Source organism: Jatropha curcas, chromosome 8 (assembly GCF_041381405.1).
Source record: "Jatropha curcas cultivar XTBG-Jc1 chromosome 8, XTBG_Jcur_1.0, whole genome shotgun sequence".
Lineage (NCBI taxonomy): Eukaryota > Viridiplantae > Streptophyta > Magnoliopsida > Malpighiales > Euphorbiaceae > Jatropha > Jatropha curcas.
Window position 1 is genome coordinate 26966152 of NC_143158.1, and position 22036 is coordinate 26988187.

General features: G+C 34.4%; 3 protein-coding genes across 4 annotated transcripts; 2 read left to right on the forward strand and 1 right to left on the reverse strand.

Annotated features, from left to right (window-relative positions):
* The first annotated feature begins 297 nt into the window (after positions 1–297).
* LOC105639272 (alpha/beta-Hydrolases superfamily protein) lies at positions 298–3386 on the forward strand. Its single transcript, XM_012223273.4, has 2 exons — positions 298–798; positions 2704–3386. Exons 1-2 carry the CDS (start codon positions 401–403, stop codon positions 3140–3142), a joined length of 837 nt encoding a protein of 278 aa, XP_012078663.1. The 5' UTR covers positions 298–400; the 3' UTR covers positions 3143–3386.
* Positions 3387–11322: 7936 nt separating this feature from the next.
* LOC105639273 (3-hydroxyisobutyryl-CoA hydrolase-like protein 3, mitochondrial) lies at positions 11323–16887 on the forward strand. Of its 2 annotated transcripts, none has more exons than XM_012223275.4 (10): positions 11323–11618; positions 11909–12010; positions 12486–12538; positions 13533–13667; positions 13770–13866; positions 14620–14749; positions 14999–15177; positions 15348–15475; positions 15590–15691; positions 16515–16887. In XM_012223275.4, exons 1-10 carry the CDS (start codon positions 11381–11383, stop codon positions 16614–16616), a joined length of 1266 nt encoding a protein of 421 aa, XP_012078665.1. In that variant the 5' UTR covers positions 11323–11380; the 3' UTR covers positions 16617–16887. The 2 variants fall into 2 exon arrangements, with proteins under 2 accessions (XP_012078665.1, XP_012078664.1); XM_012223274.4 differs by lacking the exon at positions 12486–12538 and adding an exon at positions 12236–12300 and having other exon boundaries at positions 11325–11618.
* Positions 16888–17299: 412 nt separating this feature from the next.
* LOC105639274 (nudix hydrolase 20, chloroplastic) lies at positions 17300–21123 on the reverse strand. Its single transcript, XM_089724887.1, has 9 exons — positions 20700–21123; positions 20560–20624; positions 20270–20459; positions 19995–20075; positions 19774–19899; positions 19144–19223; positions 18843–18958; positions 18558–18678; positions 17300–17588 (listed from the first exon to the last, which is right to left on the reverse strand). Exons 1-9 carry the CDS (start codon positions 21018–21020, stop codon positions 17519–17521), a joined length of 1170 nt encoding a protein of 389 aa, XP_089581013.1. The 5' UTR covers positions 21021–21123; the 3' UTR covers positions 17300–17518.
* Positions 21124–22036: the final 913 nt, after the last annotated feature.

Sequence of the window (22036 nt, forward strand, 5' to 3'; positions counted from 1 at the left end):
AGAATGATTAACATGAAAATTGATGGCTCAAGGAGTTATTTGCAGCTTTTGAAATAAAATAATGGATTGAGAAAATCAAAACAAAAAGCTACCCCTTGAACCTGCTCAGCAGGTAACCAATTCAACATTTAATGGCTAGGATTGATTTAATGATAATCTAAAGGTCAGAAATTACTACTGTATTTTATGTTTCGGCATGAAGTGTGACCCTTCCCTTGCATCTATCACTCTTTGCTTAATATTATTATTCTTTTTGGTATTATGCTTAATTATTTAGTGTTAAACGTCTCTCTCTTCCTATATAACAGAATACGATACACAGGAACAACTACCAGACCCATTTTCTCTCTCTTTTTCCCTTATAACCCATTGTTTTCTTGTTTTTCTTCGTCAGACAAGCATGGTGGCTCTTGAAATAGGTCTATCAAAAGCCATGAACGCAAGAATCATCGGCTCCGGTAGCGAAGTCCTGGTTCTTGCACATGGGTATGGAGGAGATCAGAGTGCTTGGGATAAAATAGTTCCAAACTTGTCTATGCATTTCAGGATTCTGGTTTTTGACTGGATATTTTCTAGTGCTGTTACAGAAAATCAAGAAGGAGAAGGGCTTTTTGACCCTGAAAAGTACTCTTCTTTTGATGCTTTTGCTGACGACTTAATTTCTCTTATAGAAGAGATGAACCTTAAATCACCACTAGTTTTTGTTGGTCATTCCATGTCTGGTATGATTGGTTGCATTGCTTCCATTAAGAGGCCTGACCTTTTTCAGAGATTGATACTTATTGCAGCTTCTCCCAGGTAAAAACGTCACTACTGTTACTCTTCTTGATTCAAAACCCAATTTTTTCTTTTTTTCTTTTTGGTTTGCCGATATGTTTTCATGGTTTGGTTAAAATAATATTCAACTAAAATTCTTTTTTAAGAGTGATAATTTCAGATCTCGAATCTTAACTTTGCAAATAAATTCCGCCCTCAAATACAATCCATCTTATCGAACTTTGTTGATCTCTTTTTATTTTTCCCCATATTTTATTCGACTATATATGAAATATGAAGGTTCAAACTCAGATGATACTAGTCCTGAGAAAATAATTCCAATTTTATATTATATATTTTCTATATAAATATATATATAGAAAAACCAATACAAGATATAGCTTGTTTTGTTTTTTTTTCTTTTAAATATATTCTCGTATCCTTTTTTATACAAGATTAATCTTATTTTAGAGTTCACGATTGTCTCTCCATAAATTGAATCCTTAATTTTACAAAAAAAATCATAGGTTAAACTCAAATAAGCGTTACCAGCTATTGGTTATGGTAATAACTTGTTTTCTCTTTGACAGTGAATAATTTCTTTAGTTTCTTGCTAGCTTTATTTCGTAAATCTCTTTTTTTTTTTTTAATGTGTTTATAGTTTTACTAACCCTTATTACTTCTTATCTTTTTTCTAGTAATTACTCTTTGTTGTCAATATGATTGAAGAATACTAAGAGTATTTAATATTTATAGTTGAAACAGTTTTTCTTTAGATCATGATTTTTGCATTTTGTTCAGAAAAAAGAGTTTAATCGTTGTTGAGCAGTTCTAAATAGTTAATATATGTAAACTTTATTTTAAAATAAATTATTTATTAGTGTTGAAGTACAGGACAATAAAAATTCTTTTAAGGGGAAAAGATGAAGGCTATGATTATAGGGACAATTTAAAAGCATAGGGAGGGTTTATTTTGTGGGGTATTGAAATTGCAACCCCACTATTAGATGGGTGGTTGGGATAATTATACTAGAAGATAAAAGGCACAACATAATAAAAATATACTAAGAAACCTATATATATACGCGATCCTGTCGTTTGAGCAATTGAAATATAACTGTGATGATTAAATTGATGTACCATCTACTACCACAAAACGACAACCAAACTTGTGGAAACGAACAAGATTAGTTATGATGCTGCCATCTTCTTTGTCTTCTTGTCTTTGTGCTCCGTTTATGTAGTCCATGAATTTTCTTTTTAAGTATTACCATTAGGCTCTTATTTAGGTTTAACATCGTATTTTTATAATTTGGAAAATAATTTAAATATGTATAAACCAAAGTCCATTCTCTATGTAAATCAAAACCCTAAACAAACAAATAAATATATTTTTGTTAATTAATTATACCTTTTATGATTTAAATTTTTGTTGCCGGCCTAGTGTATAAAATCTTTTTTTCTTTTTCTTTTTTCAAGATACCACAAATTTTTAAAGATTTATTTGATACCAACAATGTGTTCATTGGAGATTGAAATGGTAATTGCCTGCGAGTGAGAGCACGAGTTCGATTTCTAAAAATGCATTTGATCCTTGGAAATGCATAAAAACCTTTACGCTCTATGATTTGAAGGGATCAAATTTGTTTGGGGCCCTAACAAGGGCAGAGCTCTTGCGGGCTGAAGCGGGCCGGACCACCTAAAGAATTTTTTAATTTATAAAAAATTATATTTTGTTCCTAAAAAATATAGAAAAATCATATTTGGCCCTCTAAATGTTTAAAAAAAAATTTCATTTAATTAGATCCTGCAAAATAATTGTCCTAGCTCTGTCCTGATCGCGAATGAGTTATATTTAAGTATTGAGTCTAGGAGCAATGAATTTAGATTATGATTTCTGTATGTATATATAAAATTCTTGATAATGCATTTCCATGTGATGTGTAGGTACATAAATGCAGATAATTATGAAGGAGGGTTCAAGAGCTCAGATATTGACAGTTTAATTAAAAACATAGAAACCAACTTCCAAAACTGGGTTCCATGCTTTGCTGCTGTTGTTATGGATTCAAAAGATCCTGAATCAGTAGAGAAGTTTATAAATTGCTTGTCTAACATGAGGCCTGAAATTGCCCTCTCAATAGCCAAAACTGTGTTTTACTCCGATGAAAGGGACATTCTTGAAAAGGTTCAGGTTCCTTGCACCATAATTCAACCATCAAACGACATTGTTGTGCCAAACTCAGTTGCATACTACATGCAAGAGAAGATCAAGACAAAATCAACGGTGGAGATTATAGATAGTGATGGCCATTTCCCTCATCTAACGGCACACCAGCAGTTACTTGACGTGCTTAATGGGGCATTAGGACTTGCAAACAATTAGACTGTTCTGTTCTGGTTTTTCAGGAGCAAAATATGGTAAAAGAATAATAAATTTCTGTTGGGTAGTTCTTGTGTGTTCATAATTTGATGGAAGGAATTAAATAGTAGGACTTTAATGTAACATTATGGTTTTGGTTTGTATTAGTGTTGTGGGTTTAACTGTATTTTATATATGAGTGTGATTATGTAGTTGGGATTTGTTGGTTTTATTATTAATATTTGTAAATTCTTTTTCTTTTCTGTTATTTAATGTTCAGGATTTTCTTTGTTTATGTGATCTTGTTACTCTGAAATGTAATATATACTTGATAGGCATGTCTATGGCAGATCCTGTTGGATTTAATTTTCTATTGTGGGCTTAATATGTAAAATTAAATATGTACAGCAGTCCAATTGTAAAGTCAATTTTAAATGTGGTCTTGATTGTGAATAATTGACTATTGAGGTATCAACTAATTATAGATATTAAGTGTAGAGACCATTATATAATTCCTATTACGTTAAAGGACCGAAATAGGAATTGTACTAACCCTACAGGTATATAAAGGTCGTGGTCCCCAGAGGAGTTGAATACGATTCAGTTTTACGTTCCTTTCGTATTGCTTCCGCTAAATCGATTCTTCAATTCTCTGGAAGGCTGCAAACCTAATTCTACACATCAAGATCGACAAACAACGATGTCAGGTACGCAACCTTTTTCTTATTCAATCTATTTTGTTGAATCTAGTGATTTGCACGATTTAGGTTATTGTGGAATTATTTGAGATTAATTATTCACAAGTGGTATCAGAGCCTTGTGCATAATTGCTAGATTTTAGATTGATTTTCGTATGTTTTTTATTTGTTTACCCTACTGTTTACGGATTGAGGGTTTTGTTTAATAAAAAAATTTTTTTTTTTTTTTCTCACTGTTCTTCGGATTCCCCAAGAACAGGTAAGAGGTTTTGAACAAACGCCATTGACGATTAATTGTTCGTTTGATATTTTATATATATATATATATATATTTTTTTTTTTTCTTCTGGCCGGATTTTGTTTAAAAAAAAAAAAAAATTCAGATCGTTTTTGGTTGGCGGCGGACCTGTTATTGTTTTTGTTTTTTAGGGTTAGGGATGGCAAATTACAGTTAGGTCCCTGGAAAATTTCGGTTTAGGCCCTTAAGTTTCTGTAATTTCGGATTAGGCCCCTAAGTTTCTGTAACTTCAGATTAGACCCCTTAATTTTCTGTAACTTCAGATTAGGCCCCTAATTTCCTGTTTTCTTTCGTCTAGACCCATGGATATATATTTAATTAAATTAGATCCCGAACTTTATTTATTCAAATTTATTTAGTCCAATTTTATAACTTAGTCTCTAATTTAGTGACTTAAAGACTAGATTATAATTTTTTTTAGGGCTAAATAATTTTAGATTATTAAATATTTAGACAATCAATTCATTTAATTGCAATTGTTTTGTTTTAATTACAATTAAATGAATTAATTTGTCGACTTGAGATTAAATTTTGGAGTGATTAAGTCCCTATTGTGTTTGATATTTGTTAAAATAAATTGATTTGATCAATAAGTCACCAAAGTGACCTCTATTGCTTGAATTGATTTATTTTAGAATATTAGACAGGTGTATTAGAATTCGTTGCGGATAGTTAATCGGCCCAAAGGAAGGTTGCTATCTGGCTGAGTTTTGAATACATGTTGGCAATAAGTATGTGATAATTGTTTGATTATTTTCATGACAATGATATATCGGCCCAAAGGAAGATTTATTATTTGTCAGGACTATGTTATCAATATTTGATTGCTGCGTTGAGATACTAATTACAAGTTAATGTTTTACATCCAAAGATGAGAATATTAATGTTGTGTCTGTATCTTATTTCCATTTTTTAATCTCTACTTATGTGAATTATTTCATTTGTGGATTGTGAGCTTATACTTATCTATTTGTTTATTTTCTCTAATGTCAGCTAACATGTCATTTAATCCTGATTGTGTCCCTAAACTTGAGGGATCAAATTTTGAGTCTTGGAAATCAGATATTATGATCTTTCTGGGCTGTATGGATTTGGATCTTGCATTCAGGATGGACGAACCTGCTCCTCTTACTGATACGAGCACTGATGTTCAAAGGGTTCAGTATGAGAAGTGGGAGCGTTCTAATCGCTTAGGTCTAATGATCATGCAGAAAGGAGTCCCAGAACATGTTCGAGACTCTGTCTCAGCTGAAAAGAACAATGCTCAAAACTATCTTGCCGAGCTGGAGAGGGCTTATGTCAAGAATGACAAAGCCGAAGTGGGAACACTTTTAGGAAAATTAACCTCCATGAAGTTTGCTGGCAATGGTGGTGTTCGGGAGCATATTCTTAGCATGTCTCAGATTGCAAAGAGACTGAAGGCGCTGGGTATGGCTTTACCAGATGACCTTTTAGTCCATTTGGTTATGAATTCTCTTCCTTCTCAGTATGGACAAATTAGGACTTCCTATAATTGTCAGCCGAATAAATGGACTCTTAACGAGCTCATTTCTCATTGTGTTGATGAGGAGGAAAAGATGAATTCTAACAAAAGAGAGAGTGCTCATTTTGTTTCTTCAGCTGGGAAGGGCAAGAACAAGAAAAGAAAGAGGCCTTTTGCAAAGACTGTTGAAAAGGCTATTGAGAAACCTGCTGCTGCTACTGCTGTAGATCCAGTACAAAAGAAGCCTTATGTGCCAAAATGCTTCTTTTGTGGAAAGACGGATCACTTGAGAAAGGACTGTCCTAAATTTGCTATTTGGCTTGCAAAGAGGGGTAAGTACCTTGTTTTAGTCTGTTGTGAAGTTAATTTAACTTCAGCTCCTAAAAACACTTATTGGATGGACTCTGGTGCTACCGCTCATATAAGTGTTTCATTGCAAGGCTGCCTCAACTACAGAAAGCCAACTGACGGTGAAAGATACGTCTATGTGGGAAATGGCGATCTGGTTGAAGTAGAGGCAATTGGACATTTTAGATTATGTTTAAGTACTGGCTATTTTTTGGATCTTATAGATACTTTTGTTATTCCCTCTTTTAGAAGGAATTTGATTTCTGTTTCCTTTTTGGACAAATTTGGTTTTCATTGTTCTTTTGGAGACAGTGTATTCACTTTATCTATGAATTCAAAAGTTTTGGGTACTGGTTGCTTGAATGAATGTGATAATCTATATATGTTAGACGTTGATACTAGTTATCATGAATCCCTGCATGTTACTACAAGAGGTACCAAAAGAAAGTTGAATATTGATAACTCAGCTGTACTTTGGCATAGACGTTTGGGTCATGTATCCAAATCAAGAATTGAGCGTCTTGTTTCTGATGGTATCTTAGATACACTTGATTACACAGGTTTGGATTCTTGTATTGAGTGTATTAAAGGAAAACAGACTAAACAAAAGAGACTAGGTGCCATTCGGTCATCCAATGTTTTAGAACTGATTCATACAGATATTTGCGGTCCATTCCATATTGCAGCTAGAAATGGCCAAAGATATTTTATATCATTCATTGATGACTATTCTCGTTATGGTTACTTATATCTCATTCATGAAAAATCTGAGTCTTTGGACGTGTTCAAATCTTATAAAGCCGAAGTTGAAAATCAACTAGGAAAGAAGATTAAATCTGTTCGATCTGACCGTGGTGGTGAATATTATGGTAAATATGACGGTTCAGGCGAACAACGTCCAGGACCTTTTGCGCTTTTCCTACAGGAATGTGGAATTGTCCCTCAATATACAATGCCTGGTACTCCCAGCATGAATGGTGTATCTGAGAGACGTAATAGGACTCTTATGGATATGGTAAGGAGTATGATTAGTCATTCTACTTTACCAGAGTCTCTGTGGGGTGAAGCGTTAAAGACAGCAGCTTATCTTCTCAATAGGATTCCATCTAAAGCAGTTGCTAAAACACCTTATGAACTTTGGACTGGACGTAAGCCTAGTCTAAAGCATCTTCATGTTTGGGGATGTCCAGCTGAAGCAAGGCCTTATAAGCCGAATGAAACAAAACTGGACTCCAAAACTATCAGCAGCTACTTTGTTGGATATTCTGAGCGGTCTAGGGGTTACAAGTTTTATAATCCTACTTCCAGAACTTTTTTTGAAACGAGAATTGCAACATTTTTTGAGGATGTTGATTTTGGAGGGAGAAATAAAGAAAGAAACATTGTCTTTGAAGAGGAACCAAGTAAGGATGATTCGGTTCTCATTCCTTTTGTTGTTTCTGATAGCGTACAGACTCCAGTTGCTCCTGTAGCTATTCAAGATCCAATTCAAGACAATGCTATTCTTCCTCAAGAACAAATTCAACAACCTCAAGAATTAGAGCCTGTTCAAATGCCTTTGAGGAGATCTACTAGGGAGAGAAGAAGTGCTATTCCAGATGATTATATAGTGTTTCTTCAGGAACATGAGGATACTGTAGACATGATAGATGATGATCCAGTTAGTTTCTATCATGCCATGCAGAGTTCTGACTCTCATAAGTGGATTGAGGCAATGAACGAAGAGTATAAGTCTATGCAAGACAATCAAGTTTGGGATCTTGTTCAATTACCTGAAGGAAAGAAACCCATTGGTTGCAAATGGATATTTAAAACCAAAAGGGATTCTCAAGGTAATGTGGAAAGATATAAAGCACGTCTTGTAGCAAAAGGCTTTACTCAAAAGGAAGGGATTGACTATAAAGAAACCTTCTCTCCAGTTTCTTCGAAGGATTCTTTTAGGACAATCATGGCCTTAGTTGCAAATCTTGATCTTGAGCTTCATCAAATGGATGTTAAGACTGCGTTTCTCAATGGCGACATTGATGAAACAATATATATGGTGCAACCAGAAAATTTTGTAATTGGAGATCCAAAACATCTGGTATGCAAATTAAAGAAATCCATTTATGGACTCAAGCAAGCTTCTCGTCAATGGTACTTTAAGTTCAACCAAGTAATTGTCTCGTTTGGCTTTGAGGCAAATGCTGTTGAAAATTGTGTGTACCATATGTTCAGTGGGAGTAGGTTTATCTTTTTGGTCTTATATGTGGATGACATACTTCTTGCTACTAATTGTAAAGTCTTGCTGCATGAAACCAAAGTTTTTCTTTCAAAGCATTTTGAGATGAAAGATTTAGGTGAAGCTTCTTTTGTTTTAGGGATTCAGATACATCGAGACCGTTCTCGAGGTATTCTTGGATTATCACAAAAGAGCTATATTGATAAAGTGCTCAAGAGATTTAGTATGCAGAATTCTAGACCATTGGATACCCCTATTGCAAAAGGTGATAAATTTAGTAATCAACAATGTCCAAAGAGTGAACTTGAAATTCAGGAAATGCAAAAGGTTCCTTATGCGTCAGCTGTAGGAAGTCTTATGTATGTTCAAGTTTGTACTCGTCCAGACATTTCTTTTATAGTTGGCATGTTAGGTAGATATCTTAGCAATCCAGGAATGGATCATTGGAAAGCAGCCAAAAGAGTCATGAGATATCTTCAGAGGACTAAGGGACATATGCTCACATATAGGAGATCAGATCAGCTTGAGATCATTGGGTATACTGATTCTGATTTTGCTGGATGCCAAGACAGTAGAAAATCCACATCTGGCTACGTTTTTCTATTGGCTGGCGGTGCTATTTCTTGGAAGAGTGTGAAACAAACTCTAGTAGCAACCTCCACCATGGAAGCTGAATTTGTAGCATCTTATGAGGCATCCAATCAAGCTATTTGGCTGAGAAACCTTGTCACTGGGCTGCGTGTAGTAGGTGGAATAGAAAGACCAATGAAGTTGTATTGTGACAGCAGGTCAGCCGTTTTATTCTCCAACAACAACAGGAGCTCTTCTCGATCAAAACACATTGAGATTAAGTTCTTGGCTGTGAAGGAGAGGGTACAGAGTGGACAGATATCCTTAGAGCATATTGGAACAAACTCTATGATTGCGGATCCGCTTACAAAGGCAGTGATACCAAAAGTTTTCCATGAGCACACCGCTCATATGGGTATCGTTTTGTTTGAGACTGTCTAGTTTTAGTGGGAGTTTGCTCTTTATGTTTGCATTATGTTTTTTGAATGCTCTATTTTGTTTTGGATATGTTTTATTATGAAATTTTGTTGAGTACTCATTTTGGTTGATGGTTACACTCTGTATTATTATTATTATTGTTTTGCTTGATCTCACTTTTGTTGGTGACCAGTTGGAAACAGACATGATGATCACATTGCATGTAGTTTTCATGCTACACTTCTATAATGAATCTATGTCATTTAGGGATATTGGTAATGTAGTTGATGATGAACTTAGTCATGAGATCTATGGCGAATGTTTCTTCAGCTCTTTATCAATATAACTAATGGACGAGATTGTTTTTGGATACCTTGTATGACTGCGTTTGTTGAGCTCATTTTGGTGTATGTATTTTATTTAACATATGTTCGCCCAAGTGGGAGATTGTTGGATTTAATTTTCTATTGTGGGCTTAATATGTAAAATTAAATATGTACAGCAGTCCAATTGTAAAGTCAATTTTAAATGTGGTCTTGATTGTGAATAATTGACTATTGAGGTATCAACTAATTATAGATATTAAGTGTAGAGACCATTATATAATTCCTATTACGTTAAAGGACCGAAATAGGAATTGTACTAACCCTACAGGTATATAAAGGTCGTGGTCCCCAGAGGAGTTGAATACGATTCAGTTTTACGTTCCTTTCGTATTGCTTCCGCTAAATCGATTCTTCAATTCTCTGGAAGGCTGCAAACCTAATTCTACACATCAAGATCGACAAACAACGATGTCAGGTACGCAACCTTTTTCTTATTCAATCTATTTTGTTGAATCTAGTGATTTGCACGATTTAGGTTATTGTGGAATTATTTGAGATTAATTATTCACAGATCCATGTTGTGTGTATGGAGCCCTATATATAAAAAGAAAAATAAATAAATAAATAAATGAAAAATGGCTACTCATTCAATTCAAGAGACAGATATATATATTGTGGAGCCCCGTACGTACATGGTTATCCCTGAAACTAAGCAAAATGCGTAAATATTTAATATTTAAATAGTAATTGACAATGAGAGAGAGGCATGTCTGAGGCAGTTTGCAAGCATGTGCAAGGCAGTTCTTATATTTTTTTTCATAATATATACAGAAATTTATCCAGAAATTTGGTGTATTTTTCTTGCAGCCCTTAAACTTTTTGCGGAATTAAATATTAACACTGCATTTTCACATTTCAGTTATAATCATGTTTCTCATCAAAATGAAATAAATTTGCAGAAATCAATAAGTTGATAATTTCCAAAACACAGAGATTTGCTGTTCTTTGACCCTTTTCTCAACCTTAATATATCCCAGGGCAGCTCTTTTTTTTATTTTCCTCATAAATTACAGGGGGGATGGGACTTTTATTTCTGTACATATGGACCCAAGTTACTGATTTTCACTATTCTACATGCTTTGTATGTTTTCTTATTTAAAGATTTGCGAGGGTGGAAAATGTGCTATTGTTCTGAATAACGAGGCATTTTCATGTTTGGAGTATAATGGTAATTAGGTAAAAATTGATAAATATAAATAATGAGTAAACGACGAACAATGATAGCAAACAATGCATGTCATAAAAAAAATTAGTTCTTCCAACAACGGTGAGTCTAAATCTTGAATCAGTTAAATTTTAAATTCTTAATTTTATAAATAAAGTTTATTTGAAGAGTTAACCCACTTTTTATTTGTCTTTCAAGATTTTTTTTTTTTAAATCAAAAGATTTTATCCAACCATAAAAAATAGTTGGGCTTTTTATTTGTGTTTAAGCTATATAGGTTTTACTCCCCATTGTTCTTCCGGAGCAGTGAGTGAATGAATGAACGACGGTGTTCAAGCTGTGTCCGTCCTCAGAAGTCAGTGACGACCACGACAGAACACCATAAATAATACGGAGACAGCCATAAACAACAAAACAAAGCCACCAGACGGTGTGGCACTGACAAATTTCTGCAAGGGGGACGACCTGCCGATTTGATGACGGCAACAAAACTAATAACCAGGTCGTAGGTAAATTAGTTGACTCAAAGGTCCAATAGGAGTTGGGCCTAATTAAAAACACGAAAGCCCATTAAATTCAAATATAATCATCTTATGGGTAAACTGTAAACCGGTCCAACTTCAGAAATACATTTCTCACAGAAAATCTGTGACACTGATTTTTTACTTGCACAAAAATGAAAAGCTTACTCTCAGCATCAGTTCTCCTTTTCAAGTCAAAAATTATTTTTACTCCTCACACTCTGCCATTGAATTCTCTCAACGTTCCTCTCCATTGCAAGTCCTCTCTGTCCTATCGCAGCTTCGCGATCATGGCTTCTGCTTCTGAAGATTTCGTTAAAGGAAATGTTTATCCAAACGGCGTTGCTGTCATCACTCTCGATCGCCCCAAAGCTCTCAATGCCATGAACTTAGGTGATTCCTCTCTCTCTCTCTCTCTCTCTCTCTAATTTATTTTCATTTTTATTTTAATTTTGAAGTTTCATTTATCAATGAAAAATATATCAAATGGATGGTTTTGGATCCAATTTTGAGTATTTAGGCTTAGCTTGGTGTTGTTATGAGGTTAGGGCTTGAATTGGATATTCGAATTTCCAAATAATAGAAGGAAATCAGGAATCTTCTGTTTCTTGGTCATCGTTTTTGCTTGGTTTTGGTTTTTGGTTTTACTTCGAATATGAACATGTAACCTTCTTATGATGTAGATATGGACGTCAAATACAAAAATTTTCTCGACGAATGGGAATCCGATCCAAAGGTTAAATGTGTTCTGGTTGAAGGCAGCGCTCCTCGTGCATTTTGCGCAGGTAATATATAGTGGGAAGTCCTGTTTTTCCCCCCTTTATCCGATAATCTGTAGTATTAGAAATAGAGCTTCTCTTAAGTTTGTTTCATTGAACTGAAAGCGTAAATTATTATTATTATTATTATTATTAATATCATTTGTCTTTAGTAATTTTTGTTTTTCTTTGTTGTGTGGGTTATCGAGTGTAAGGGAACGTTTTGAGGGTAATCATCAATGTCTTATGCAGGAATGGATATTAAAGGGGTTGTTGCTGAAATTCAAAAGGACAAAAATACACCTCTTGTGCAGAAGGTGCTTTTGCACTTTTTTGCTCTGTTTCTTATCTGAATATGGTTCTTTATATTTATTCTGTGTTTCTGTGCTGTTACCAACTATGCGCTATCTATATGTACTTTTCCCCTATTCAGTTTATGGTTGTTTGATTCATTCTTTCAGTGCTTGTCTAATTGAGTACTGAGGTCCTAGTTTATATGCAGGTGGTGATGTGAAGACAATAACCACCAAAAAACATCTCTCGGATATGATTGAGGTCTTGTTGTGTTCTTTTAGTTATATCACTGTCTCATAAACTTACACACTATGTTTGTTTGAAACAAGTTGGCTTCCTTGCCATATTGCCTCTATTGCTCATGCTGTCAAAGTCTATGTATAAAATTCTAATTCATCATTTGATCAACTTTCATGTTACTACTTTCTATTGTGGTAAACAGTAGTGTCAGGCTGTCAACTTCTCTCCCTATAGTTTGGATGACATCAATTAGGTATGACTTCCAAGAGTTAATATATCAAGATTTCTAAGTGTCTCCAATGGTTATCCATGAAAAACAAAAAAGGAGGATCACATTGTGACTCAATGAACCATTTTATCTATTTTATTGCTTAACCTGTTTTTCGTTCTCAAATCAAAGAAGAATAATTTGGTGGTTGTGTCAAGGCTTATGCTCAGCTGAACACATATATAGGACCAACAATCTACATAGAATTAAGTAATGCTTCCTGCAATATTAATAGTAACTTGCAAGTACTGTGGAATTCTAATTGATGTTTTCTTTTCTTTCTTTCTATTTGCATCAATTGCTATCTTTTTGTTTCTGTTTCTGCATGCTTTCTTTTGTATATTTCCCTTTTTGTTTGATAAACTAATTAGTATTGGATTGATAATGTCAGTGGTCAACACCCGCTGTTTCGTTATTGCATAGGAAGGATTGAAATAAAAATGTGGAAAAATCTGTATATATGCAATCTGACTTTAGAGTGATTATTTTATAATGAAGTAGTTATTTAGTAAATCAGTAAATGACATATACAGCAGTTTTCATGGAAAACTTAGTTTAGCACTTTTACTTTGGCTGCATTGAATTGAGTTTCTAGTCCCACGTCTATTTTGAATTGTTATGTATTTGTTGGCTGCTTGGCTCTTTTTATATATTGAGTTGGCTTCTAAAAATTTTGCATCGAGTTCTTTTTTAATTTTTTTATTTTTTAAGTAAACTAAATATGCCTCGCGCTCCTTTGTCTGTCAGGTATTTACTGCGGAATATTCTCTAATATGCAAAATTTCTGATTACAAGAAACCATATATATCCTTTATGGATGGCATAACAATGGGTTTTGGAATTGGCCTTTCTGGTCATGGTCGCTACCGGATTGTAACAGAGGTACAATACCAGTTAAATGGATGTCCTATAAATCTTATGATTTTTAAGAATGCAATCTTAAATTGCTACACTAACTTGTATACTCTGTGCACTGATGTGCAGAGAACTGTTCTCGCGATGCCAGAAAATGGAATTGGCTTGTTCCCAGATGTTGGGTTTTCCTATATAGCTGCACATAGTCCAGGAGAAGGATCAGTTGGTATGGTTTTTATGTCTGTTGTTCTTATTCATCATCTATTGTATGTGAAGCTTCTCTATGATTCTGATGAGGGGAGCTGAGTTTTACACAAATAAAATGGAAGAAATTTCCAAATCATTTTTCATCCTGTTCGCTTTAGATGAAAAGCCCCAACTAGGAAACCTCCTTTCTTATACCATCCTATGCTGGAAGAAAATAGTTCTTGCTAATCCACTAACTGTATGGGCAAAAAGCGCAAAGCGTAAGACTTACATATTCGCACAACACTTGTACCTAAGTTCATAGGGTTATGAAAAGTGTTTAATTTCCTTTGTTGAACTAGAATCTGGCGTTTGCTCTCTTCTTGACACATATAGATTGGGAATTCGTTTTAAAAGGACCGACACTTGATATGGTGGTTTTTTTATGGGGTGGGTGGAACGAGGGCATGGTAGCAAAGTAACCTAATATAGTTATTGTAATTTGTATGGTTTTCTGGAAAGAAATTTTTAAACATTCCACACTCAAAAATGAAAAGAAAAAATGATCATAATTTGAGATCAAATTTATGGTGCCTATCTAGTGCTTTCTATTTCTGAAGAGTTATAAGATCCTGTTGACTAGCCTAGTTATCTTATACGGGAATTGATGGTTAACTTTTTGTCACTTTGGCTGACAGTTTATAGAATAGGCATTTGTATTTATATTGATAACTAGCATCTCTGCAGAACAGTTTATCATATTCTTGTCCTTGATATATTTTATCTGACGCAGGTGCTTATCTTGGATTGACTGGCAAGAGGATTTCTACACCCTCAGATGCACTATTTGTAGGTCTTGGATCACATTATGTGCCTTCTGGGAATTTAGCCTCGTTGAAGGAGGCCCTTTTGTCAACTACCTTGTACATCCTGCAGAACCTTTCCTTTCATTTTAATCTTGGTGAAAAGTAACAGTATTTATGCAGAACTGCTTTAGTAATAGTTATTCTTTTAACTGTCATAAATCATTATAAATAATAGCAATTCACCAAAATAATTAGAAGGGGAAGAACACCTTGCATTGATATTACTACTGCATTGATTTGGTTCTAAATAATGAAGGAATCAATGTCAAAGTTCTCATTAAAGAAGTATATACTATTTGAATACAGTTCCCAGGATCCGCATGATGATATCAAAGCACTTTTAGCAAAGTACAGTAGTGAACCAGAGTCAGAAGCTGAATTGAAGTTGCTTTTGCCTCGAATAATCTCAACCTTTGGCGCAAATAAGTCAGTGAGTGAGATTATTGAAGACCTGAAAAAACATCAACAGAGTGGTGATGCCAAAGGTTAGATAATTAGTCTATAAATGAGCTAAACCTTTGATTTTTGGTGGCATTAAACCCCCTATTTCTTGTTTTTGATAGTAACCTGTGGTCTGGATTAACTTCTTTTGATTTTCTCTCCCCAACCTCCCCTTTTCTACTCCACTGTAATCTTTTATCATCTCTTTTCACAGTGGTGGAGTGGGCTAATGATGCACTTCAGGGAATTGGAAAGGGCGCTCCTTTTTCTCTTTCCTTGACACAAAATTATTTCTCCAAAGTTGCATCTGCCTATGGAAAACCCGACAATGAACTATTCACTGTGAGCTTGCAGCTATGATTTTCACCATCTTTATTTTGCTATAAATTCCTATTCCAAACAATGCATAGTTCACAAAGTGATCTCTGTGCTCTGCTGGCAATTTGTTGCATCCAGTTAAATGGCGTGATGAAAACAGAATATCGCATTGCCCTAAGATCTTCTCTGCGAAATGATTTTGCTGAAGGGGTCAGGGCAGTCTTGGTGGACAAGGATCAGGTTCTATTCTCTGTATTTCTTTTCTATGGTACAATTTTGTAACTATGTTTTGGAGTGGTGGAATTGAAACTCGATTCTGCTACTAGTAGCTAGCTTACTAATTTCTATCTTTGTCCGACTTACTACTGCGATATAATGTAGCAATTATTAAATAAAATTCCGTAAGTGGTTCACATTATTGGATTTTAGTTAAGAGACACTAGCAAAATTACAATTCACTAGTTAGCTTAGTGGAGACAAAAATAGGGTTCAGTGCTAGTATGATACAAACCCGCCTCTGAAAACTTATTCAAGAAAGAAATTTAACTCCTCAAGTGCTTTGCACATGGGTTTATAGCGTTTGGAAGAAGTCAAAACTGTTAGAGAAGATGGAATTAATTAGTTGCTGGAATTTCTCAAAGTATAGAAACTGCTTCACGTGCCTGGTTTTTCTGCTGCAGTTCACTTATCCGCTTCCCCACTTTCCCAATTACTTTAGGATTTGATTTGCTTTCCTGTCAGTATGTATATTTTGTTTTCTTGTTCTTTATTTCATCATTATTGAAGTATTAATCAGAGTTATAAGGAGTCTGGTCCTCTCCATACAGACTAATCAAATAAAGTTTTCCCTTTTTCTCAATAAATTTTCTTTTTATTTTCTGCTGCTGCTATCATAGTATTGAAATGGGACTGTCTTCTCCTCCTCTCTCACCATCAATGGTTTAAAAAATCCTTTATGTTATCTGAAAGACTGAAACGTTAAAATGTGCATTCCTTGCCCTTCAGTTTGTCATATTGTGTTGGATTATTTGGTCTAATGGTATTACTAACCATGGAATTACAGAATCCAAGGTGGAATCCCCCAAGTTTGGAAGAAGTTGATCAAAATGAAGTGGATTCTCTCTTCAGACCACTTAGCCCAGAGGTTGAGGAGTTGACTGTGTGAGTGTTCCACGTGAAATTATATCCTACTTCGCTTGGATAACAGAAGCATTGGAGAGACATTATGGAATAGTATCGCTGCTGCTGCTATTGTAGACGAACCTTAAAATAATGTTGGTCGTTGTGGTTGCCACTCCACAAAAATTCTAGTGATTGCTGGATTTGTGAGTGGACCCAAACTAGGTTTTTATTTTCATCTGTCCAATTGTAATCCGTACTGTTCAAGGAAGTGTCATTAAAGCAGGAGAATGTTCAATGGACGTGTTTATGTTTTATCTTTTCTGTAGCTCAAGTCTGTGGAAGACGCCTGTTCTTGAAGCCCTACCGTTACTTTTTCCCATTATAAGCTTGTTTTTTGCCATTACAAGTTACTTCAATGGAGTGATGCCCTGCTCCAATGAAAAGAACATTTCTCGACCTAACTTTAAAGTGATTTACCAGCTGAAAAATAATTTCCATTACAAAAAAAAATATTGAGGAAAATGAGAAGATGATTCCAAGCTACTTTGTTAACCACCATTGGTTAGTGCCCTTTAAACATGTTTAGCCATACAGATCATAATCTGCAAGTTATTCAAAGAGAGGTGAAGGCTTAAGTCGAAAAATTCTGTCGCTTTATAGCAGCATAGAAAGACAGCATCAGTCACCTCTCACTGCATTTAGGCTGATTGAAGACGTAAAAATAGATAAAGCTAAAGCCTGAAGGCAAATGTCTCTCATTGTGATTATACTTTGAAGAAGCGATGGGATATGTGACATGTATATCAAGTGTCTAATGTAGGCATCCTCAGCATTCATGTGATGCCAGAATGGCATGTTTTGCTAGTCATACAAAAAATTTCAGACAAAGGGGTGTATTGCAATTAGAAAATGTGACTCATCCAAAGTGATTCCAATCTGATATTTCTAGGAGCAATCTCCACTCCTCAAACTTTGTAGTAGATCCAAGTACCCAGAGCATTCGGGAGTAATGTACCTGCAATAAAAGCAAGTGAATTAGAATTCTAAAAGGAAAATCACATTAATATAAATGAGTGTATTATTTGGTAATTTTAACTTGACAAGTCCATCTCTCAAAAAGTTATAATGCGATAAACAAGCGCTGACCTAATTAAAAGTTTAAAACGGGGAAAACTTCGGAGGCACTCACTTAAGTCATGCCTATAGTAATCGTTTTCCAAACGTAACAATGATAAGCCCAGTAATGAGCAGCAACGGTGAGGGGTTACTAAGATAGATTTTGATTTGATCACCTTCACAATTTATGTAGGTCTAAATGAAATGGATTATAATTACACATAGAGACTTGCTCCCTCTTCAACCTTTCCATAACAAGGTCGAACAATCTAAGATAAAAAAGAATGAGTAAACTCAAGCAAGTTTCCGTGTGATTTACAATGAACATGTTAGTGGAAAAACGAGGAAAATTGAACTCCTGCAACTGGAGTATGTGTCAAAAACAATGTCATTGATAGATTTTTGCTCTGCCATAAAATTACTCAAGTCTATAGCAGGCTTCTCTTCAACCATACGTATTTGCCATAATGGAAGCTTTGAGTTCAAGCTTGGGGCTTCTCAAAAGGATGGTAGGCAATGATTTTTTTTACATATGGAGGCAGAAACGCTGGCTGAACTCTTGCCCAGTTGGGAGGGCCATTAAATATGAAAGGCAATAGTTCTTATTCCAATTGACTTTCTGGTCCTAACACGTTCTAGAAATAGGTTAGAGTTTCTTGTTCATGAAGGAAAGAGGATGACGCTGACCTGGAACTAGCATAATTTCATGTAGAAAATGATTATTTTTGTGGCATGGATGGATAAATACTGTTAATAAATAGGTTACTGCTATCTTTGAGGTTAAATTACTCAATTATATTTGAAAATGTCAAATCAAGAGGGTCAAAAGATTCGAAAACAAACAGCATCAACAATAGAGAATGAATACCCATGCCGAAATAGGAAATCGATGATGACAAGAGAGCAATTCGGCTTGTAAAAATGTGTCCTCCGTACAACATTACCGACATATTTCACAGGCATTAAATTGAAACTCTCCACTTCTCCATCTGCAACAATTCAACAGCATCATAGAGGATTTGGAAAGATGGCAGAGAAACATTTTGCAGGAGGATGAAATACTCAAAATATCAAATTTAGAAGCAAAAATGTTCAAGGATACCAACATATAATTATAACTGACCGAACGCAAGAAGAGATTCAACAGCTTTACCTTGATTCTTTGGTATAAAACTTTCAGGAAGTTTTAGATCATAGCAAAATAGAACATCTCTCTTATATCTATAACCTTCAATATCCATGTAAGAAACAGCACCGACTGGTATGGCTCTGCCAGAAAAAACAATTGTGAACCCATCAGAAAGAAAGAGAATAGCAACAGAATCATGTACAACTCTAGATACAAATCTGCCACCCCATGGATTTCCCTAGCCAATACAATACAATACAATACAATACAAGGCATGCTGGACGTATGAAACATGCTTGATAATTCATGGCTAGAGAAAACTTACTTATGGGAAATAGATAGAGGTATTCCTGCTTCCTCTTCACATTCCTTTATGATATTCTCTCCACAAGAGATCCCATGTGGCTGCCATTGCCGTAATGGAAATAATATGTAAGAGTCTTAGAAATAAAGGGAAAAATATATAGGGCAGTCTTAAAATTAATCTTTTTATACCAAAAGGCAAGAGAGCGGTCTAAATCAGACTGTTTCATCCAGTTTCCATCCAATATATGGCCCTACAATATATAGTAACAAAGAATTCTTCTCACTTCTAAACTTCATGAGGCTTAACACAGGCATTACATGCTGAAAGCTCAGTTCAACTTTAAGATCTCATGGTTCACAAAAGCTTTGTCATTTTAGTACTTTGAGCTTTCTAATCATAAACTATTAATTATTAGATAATATGCTGTAAATTAGAATTTTGGGAGCCTTTTATCTTAATCTCACTAAAACAACTAAGCATGCTTCATTGCTTGATTAAAAAATGACTGTCTTTCAAAGAACGTTAAGACATCAAAAAGACCACAAAAATTTAAAGAAAACCTCCAGAAGAGGTAAGAGACAATATCCTTCAAAAATTCAAAAGTCGAATACAGATATGAGAGAGTAAAATTGATAGGTAGTTACAAACATTTCCTCCAGCAACAAGATGATCAAGCATCCCTGGATAAGTGGGTTTCGCTTCACTTCTCTTTGCTATCCATAGAAATTTCTCCCCATCCCTTTCAACAAAGCCATTCATGTGAACTCCATAGGCCTATTCTTAGAAGAAGAAGAAAGAACATCCATACTCAAAGATTAAGAAATACAAATTACACAGAACATCAAAGTATACAAGCTACATAAACATACCTTTATTCCAAAATAAGGAGCTGCAGCACGTTCCAATGAAAAAAAGACCGGCGAATCAAAGGATGATACCACAGGGTATAGCTGATCAAAACCAGTAAAATCAATAAGCATCCATATAACATAACTTTGAACTGAAACGGCTGAAACCTAAAACTCCAGAAATGTTCAATTATCCATTGCATAATCATAATTAAAATGTCAAACTCTAATTTTTTATATAAATAAAACAAGAACGAAAAATGGATACCAAGATGTAGTGATTGATAGCAATATACCTCATTTCGTATACCTGGAATCAATTCTTCTTCCCCTAAGCATTTAATAACTTCTCCAACAACTCTAGTCCTATCCTCTGGCGTTTTTAGCCTTTCATTTAAAGTTACATAGCTCTCAAACCGGCCTTCATGAGAATTACTTTGAGGGAAAAGAAATACATCCTTGAACCTCCTCAACTGGTCAAGAAAACTGCACATAAAAGTTTCAAAACGACATTCTAAATCTATAATTGGATTGGCATTAGAAATTGAAAAACAGGAAAACGAACAGAAAAAGAAAAAGAAGTTACCCATAATGTACATAACCAACAATTTCATCTTCAATAATGAATGGAATAAACTCAGATTGCATTTCCTGCAAACATTACAATCTCAAAATAAGAACAGAATTTTGCACTTTCTTAGCAACCAAAAAGAATAGGGGTAGTACAAAGCCCCGATTGCAGAATTGGATCTTTTCGAAGAAGCCAGAGAGATCCGAGGAATCGTTAGGGACATATTCAGGTTGCGAAACTTTTTCGACGTCGTCCCAAGTGAAGCTGCTGTTGCTGCTAATACTGATATGAGAGATAACTGGTGGAGAGCGAGAACTGGATCGTATTGAAGCAGAATAGTTAGAAATGGAGCATAGTGGAAATGTTTGAGTCGTTGGATGAGATATGAAGGATTTTGAGACGCAGAGAGAAGGAAATGCGAGACGGATTTTGTTAGAAAAGAGGTGGTGCCGGAGGGACATACCGGAGGCAGCCATTAGAGACGGAACTTGGACGGAGGGAGAGGATAGTTGAAGCGTTGAAAGTCCGTTAAGCGGCAGTGCCACGGCGCAAGCATTTTAGCTTTGTCTAAATACATTTAAATTTTTATCATCCGCACTCGTGAAAAATTCATTTAAAATATTTTGAATATATTTGTTTAATTATTTAAATTTAAATTTATTTAAAATAAAATTTTTAGGATAATAAATAGAATATTTATGAATATCAAATTTATGAATATTTGTTTCAGCATTATATTTTTCTTTTTTTTAATTTTAAATTTTTTTTTTATTTTTTCTATATTATGATTGGAAAACTTAAATATTTTAATTAGTATTTAATGTTAATTATCTATATTGAACTATTTAAATTATTAACTTCATTTGTATATAATTATCTACTCTAAAATATAGTCTATTAAGTTGTTTAAGTTATACGTATGTTTGTGATTTGTTTCTACTCAATGATGGCAACGCGAGCTAGCCACCAGAATTGAAAGAAAAGAATTTGATATGTATGTTTGTGATTTGTTTCTATAAATCATAATTACTATATTTTATTATTCAAAAGCTTTGGTCTTTGTTTTTGCATCTGCAGATTGATGAGCCTAGGAAAGCTATTGGCTTTCAATCATGATGATTTAACTGCAGTAGAATTTAATTGATTTAAGAGAGAATTTCTAAATATGACTACAGTTACTCGTTGCGTCAAAATTATTGGCCGTTGCTAGTATTATTTGATACTCCTTTGGTCATGTTTTATTTATATAGTTTGACAAAATGTATATAATAAAAATTTAGTCAATAAAAGTTAGTTTGTCTTTTTTTATCCTTAATAACTCATTAAGATATTAATAAAAATTTTTCATTTAATGAATAATTATAAAAGTTATTATAAAATAAATAATTGTTTACATTTACAAATTTAAAAACTTTGCAAACATTTTGAGACATCAAAAAAAAAAAAAAGCAAGCAAACAAAATGGAACGGAGAGAGTATTAATTTTGACTTT